General features: G+C 44.0%; 1 protein-coding gene across 1 annotated transcript; it reads left to right on the forward strand.

Moving 5' to 3' along the window:
- Window positions 1-271: 271 nt before the first annotated feature.
- lyar (Ly1 antibody reactive homolog (mouse)) lies at window positions 272-4977 on the forward strand. The gene is made up of 7 exons (XM_048971761.1): window positions 272-756; window positions 1121-1235; window positions 1385-1492; window positions 2243-2648; window positions 3547-3612; window positions 4462-4547; window positions 4737-4977. The coding sequence occupies exons 1-7, from the start codon at window positions 635-637 to the stop codon at window positions 4872-4874; spliced, it is 1041 nt and encodes a 346-aa protein (XP_048827718.1). The 5' UTR covers window positions 272-634; the 3' UTR covers window positions 4875-4977.
- The last annotated feature ends 511 nt before the right edge of the window (window positions 4978-5488 follow it).

Below are 5488 nucleotides of genomic sequence, written 5' to 3' on the forward strand. Positions count from 1 at the left end.
AGATTATAGTGTTCACTGGCTGGTATGTCCATCACATTGTCTCTGCCTGTGGTTACGCTTTGCGTACAAGGGTTTATCAATTTTGACACACTTCATGGACAACAATAGCGCGCTCACAATAATAAGTAAATCTATTAAACGTGCATTGTAATTACACGTATATAAAATATACATATTTTTACTGCAAAGTAATGGCATTCAATGACTGCAACCAAACAGACAAAACCATTCCGGAACCTTGTCGCCGAAACTTTTCTCCCCGCGGAACGTAAACAGCGTGACACTTCCTGCGCTTAGGGGATCCAACGTGACTTTTTGGCTTCAGCAAAAGTTAACCGAAAACCGGAGTGGAGAGTTCACGTCATCATCCTTCTAAACCATGTAACCTAGTGTTTTAAAATTGCATTTGGCACAATGTTAGTTAAAACCATCCGGTTTCTGTGTGTACGAGAGTGTGCGGCAGACCGGTTTAGTCCATAAATCGGATCTGCACTCGCCACTATTTCATGTTGCTAACCTCAGTACAGTGGGGTGCGAGAGTGCAAATCGTATTATTATTTAGTACAGCATCTTTGTAATATCGGGGGTTTGAGATAACCCCACAGAGCGAGTAGAGTGTCGGTTTCCTGTCGCTATGGTGTTCTTCACGTGCAACGCATGTGGCGAGTCGCTGAAGAAAGCTCAGGTGGACAAGCATGTGTTCATCTGCAGGGGCTGTGAGGTTTTATCGTGTATTGACTGTGGAAAAGATTTCTGGTAAGTATTAAAACCCTTAGCCAGCATGTGGTTTGTTTGCTGTTCATAGGGCTACAAGGGTTTGAATGCTTGATCTCCAGACACAATTTACCCGTGTTAAATGCCTTATGTCCGATAATCATCTTTAAGTTAATCACTAGAGTAGTCAAGCAAAATTTCCCTGCCATAGAATCGTAAAATAATGTAATACATTTAATTATTGCAGTTATGAATATTATAAGAAAATCTCACGCTGTACTGTATAATAACCATTGATACTAAGTTTTTCACCCCCACAAATATGTACCTTCAGCCAGCGCATGAGTTGCAGTTAATGTTTTTATGTTAGTTTTAATATTTCTACTTCTGTTTTCTAACACTACAGGGGAGATGATTATAAAAATCACACCCAGTGCATCAGTGAAGACCAGAAGTATGGTGGTAAGGGATATGAGGCCAAATCAAAGAAGGGAGACGTGAAACAGCAGCAGTGGATTCAGGTGAGTTTGCTTTAACTCCAGTAAAAGTTGGTCAGCAGTTTTCTGAAACTGAATTACCATTTTTTTTTCTTTTACCTCTGTTAGAGGTCTTTCTCTGTTTGGTTGACTTATCATGCTTTGCAAACAAAGGTGCTGATATTTCAATGCAGAGAATTCACGAAGCAATGAATAAACCAGGCATTAATCCAAAGCTGAAGGATGTTCTTAATCAAGTCAGCTCCTACGAGAATGTGCCAAGGAAGAAGGCAAAGTTTCAGGTGAGGTTGAATAAGTTTTCTTCCCTGTGGTTCTCTTAGGCTTCCGCGAGTCTCCCTCATTTCCGACCAAAATCTTAAGCTGCTGCTTCTATTTTTCTGTTTCCTGTTTCCTGTCTGCCTCATTTAGATTGAACAGGAACTTGGGTTATCTGGAGCCTTAAGTATAGTTTATTCAAAGGGAATCGGTATACCCATGTAGGAAACCAGTACACCCATATAGCCTTACAGGTCTATAATAAAATCTTCATTGTCTTTTCTGTTGCTTAACTAAACTGTTATTGCTAATAAGAAAATTAGGACTGAATTGGATCTCCTTCAGCTCCGGTTTCCCCCCACAGTCCAAAAAACATGCTGAGGCTAATTGGAGTTACTAAATTGCCCGTAGGTGTGCATGTGTGAGTGAATGGTGTGTGAGTGTGCCCTGCGATGGGCTGGCCCCCCATCCTGGGTTGTTCCCTGCCTCGTGCCCATTGCTTCCGGGATAGGCTCTGGACCCCCCGCAACCCAGTAAGATAAGCGGTTTGGAAGATGGATGGATGGATCACCTTCAAATGCTGAGCACCAAACACTTATTTTACTTTTAATGTAAAATAGTGTTACAGCTACTGAATACTTGCTAATTGAAAATTCATGCATTATTGGTTTGTATGTATTTTGGCATATTTTTTCAAAGGGTGTGTCTGCGTATATTGTCTGGTTAAGAATTTTATTTCAATGTTTCTGCTTTTCCTCTTCCTTGGATGTGGGCAGAACTGGATGAAGAACAGTTTAAGGATCCACAGTGCTGCCTTGCAAGATCAAGTGTGGGAGATCTTCTCAGCAGCCAGTGGCTCGCAGCCTGAGAGCGAGTCACGATGGGAGAGTGAGTCGCAACAGGAGAGCGAGCCACAGCGGTTGGCCCAGGACAAGGCCCCGAAGGCGCGGCAGAATGGCAATGGGACTGCAGCCCCATTGCAAAAGAAGAGCAAACAGGAGCGCAAGGAGGACAGGCGGCAACGATCCGGCCTTTATGGTGTGGGGGCGGAGGACGAAGGCGATTCCACTGAGAGGACGAAGAAGAAGAAGAAGAGGAAGAGGGGTGAGGAGGACAGCAATGCTGCTGAGGGAGAAGGGCACACCAAAAAACAGAAGAAGCACAAACCAAATGGCACAGGAGGTAGGAGAGGAAGCAGATTGGTGCTTGGGGTGTTGGGGAGGTTTGGGGATGTGGGGGCGACTGGGTAAAAAAAACCATTCTCATTAACTCACTGACACATTGAATTATCATTCCTTGTTGAATCCTCTTCAGTAAGTGTAGACGAAGGGGAGAAAACAAATATGGGTTTATAAGGCTGCAGGCTACTGAGATGTGGATTGTATAAGTGTAGGATAAAGAGTGATGCTCTAAGTCGCTTTAGGCAGAACTGTAACACTGCTGGGTTCTTCCAGTTCAGAGGTGCCCAGCACAAATCTGTGATGGACCTCGTTCTGAAAGACATACAGCCAGGGGGCAGGCTGGGTGACTGATGAAGTGAAAGAGGTCTGAGATGTTATTCAGTCAGCAGAGGGTCCATCTTTCCATGTGACAACATGGCAGGCCGCTGGCAGTGATTTGAGGGGGTCGGGTGTAATTTCACGGTCCAGTCCAGGTCCCTTGATAAATGTAGGGCAATGAGTGAATGTCACAGGATATGTGGACAAACAGTGTATCCATCTAAAATACGGGTAAGATTGTCTGGTCTTTGCATAAATCCATAAAACTTACACTAAAATCAGCTGAATGTGGGGACATGCTCAGCTGTCTGGTGTTGGTTTGCTCTGTAGGATGAGACTGAATTAGAGATCTAGCAGAGCTATGAGAAGCCCTGAAGTCTCCCTTGGCCTGAGTCCCTGTGTCATGCCTTCATGCTTGGGCAACATGGACTTTTGTGCCGGTTGTTGCTGTATTGCATGTAAATGTCATCTTTGTTGTCCCAGTTTCCATTATTCTAGTTGGCTGTGTCCTTGTGTGCTTATCCCCAAGGATGGGGGGGAGTGCTGCTCACTGACCCCTGCTTCATCTTCCTCTCCATCAGAGTACCTCTTGGCCATTGAGGATGAGGAGAAAGCTGAAGAGGATGAAGGCCAGCCCAGTAGCAAAGGTACTGTCCGTATGATTTATAGTGGGTCTTCACTAGTCTCATTGTATGGACACAACTTTATTCCTTCAATGACTAGTATATGTTGGCTACGGCACTTAGAAATTATTTCTGCCATCACATCATAACCTTAGGGTGCCATTATTTCCTGCGTATCAGCCTCATACAGATGGATGTAGCCAGGCCTGGATCCAGCTGTGTAATATGAGGGCGTGCAGGATTCCCTGAAGGAGCTCTATAGTGTTTCGGTTCTTATTTACAAATCATTAGAACAAGTCTGTGATTGGTTGGAGTTTCCTCGGCATTGGATTGAACCAGCTGCCACTAGATGGCAGTGCCGCTTCAGTCTGCTGAGATGATTCCACTTTAAGATGGTTTTACTTGCCATTTGTGCAGATACAGGTACATGGAAGTTCTTTGGTCCAATTATCTTCCAATGTTTTTAGAGCCCCCTTCACTTAGGGGTGTTTCACTTGAGGTTTATGGTGTGTTACAACAAATTGAACCAGAATGCACTGTTTCAAGGTTTAAAATTAATCACATTGACCATAGTTTGCATCACAAAACCCTCACAGGTATTGAATCCTGTTGAACATTTGTCTTTAGATGCAACACACTACAGTATCCTTACTTGGATGGAAATACGGAAGGTCATTCTGGGGGTTTGTGTTTCTGGTCTTTCTTTGGGGTGAAGTTTTCAAAGAAGCCCATTAAACATCACCTCCCCTTTTAGGGGACATCAAAGTAGTTTCAGTCAAACACCCTGTCTGCCCAGGGCTGCAGTTTACTGGACCTCTGAAGGCTGGATTAAATCCTTGTACTGATAGCATTTTATCTATTTCATCCCCTAAGGTAAATTTAATTGGAAGGGAACCATGAAAGCAATTCTGAGACAGTCCCCGGAGGAAGGAATATCAATAAAGAAACTGAAAAAAAAGGTAAGCTAGGACATTGGGTCTGTAACCATTCTTTATTGTAAAACATTTAAGCATCTCTGCCATTTCCAGGTGTGTCTGTGGGTGTGAACGGTATCTAGGCTTGAATAGGTCAATGGGTTTATCACAGGATCAAGTGAAGGTCATCTGATTTTTGTGTGATTTGCATTGCTGGTATTGTTTATTTTTTAGGTCCTAGCAGAATATTACACCTTCACCGGAGAGGGGAACTTCCGGTCCGAGGAAGAGCTGATATCGCTCTTCAACAAGAAAGTCAACAACAACCCCAAGTTTCGTGTCCTCAAGGACAAAGTCAGACTTGTGAAATGATTTCCTTGGTGCCTGACCGTAAAGGTGACTGTAGACCAACATGCACATTCTGCCTTAGTACATGCTGTCATTAGCTGAGTTTTTAAATAAATTTTCAAACAAACTGAGTTTTCTTTTAGTGGGGGGGGGCCCTTCCGGGCACACTTATGTGTGCTCTTTCTGTGTCCTCTCGTTTCTGGTTAATCTCATTAAAATAGCCTTTTCACATCAGGTTGCTTTCACTCATCCGGATGGTCCTGATCTACTGCACTGCAATTTGCCTGGGGGCTACTGTGTCCAATTTGACTCGGGTCAAACCCTGGTCAGCAGAGATGGTATCCGAAAAGGCAGGGAAATCTGCCAAAACTCTGTATCCGTCTGAAGCAGGTGGGGGGTTCCTTCATGGTTGCGTGCTGTTTGTGTCCTCTGTCCTTGGAGACGTTATGCTTGCATGTTAATGATGTATTGCGGATTGTGCTCCTCATTGCCACCCAAAAAGTCAAACACTGATGCTGCATTCCAAGGACTGGTCCAGATCGGTCTGACTTCCAGCCTTGGTGTGACATTAAGCCGTGGCTTCAATAGTTGCTGCTGTGATTTCCCTACTAAGCATGAAGATTTAAATCTCTAGGACT

The sequence above is a fragment of the Brienomyrus brachyistius genome, chromosome 12 (assembly GCF_023856365.1).
Source record: "Brienomyrus brachyistius isolate T26 chromosome 12, BBRACH_0.4, whole genome shotgun sequence".
Lineage (NCBI taxonomy): Eukaryota > Metazoa > Chordata > Actinopteri > Osteoglossiformes > Mormyridae > Brienomyrus > Brienomyrus brachyistius.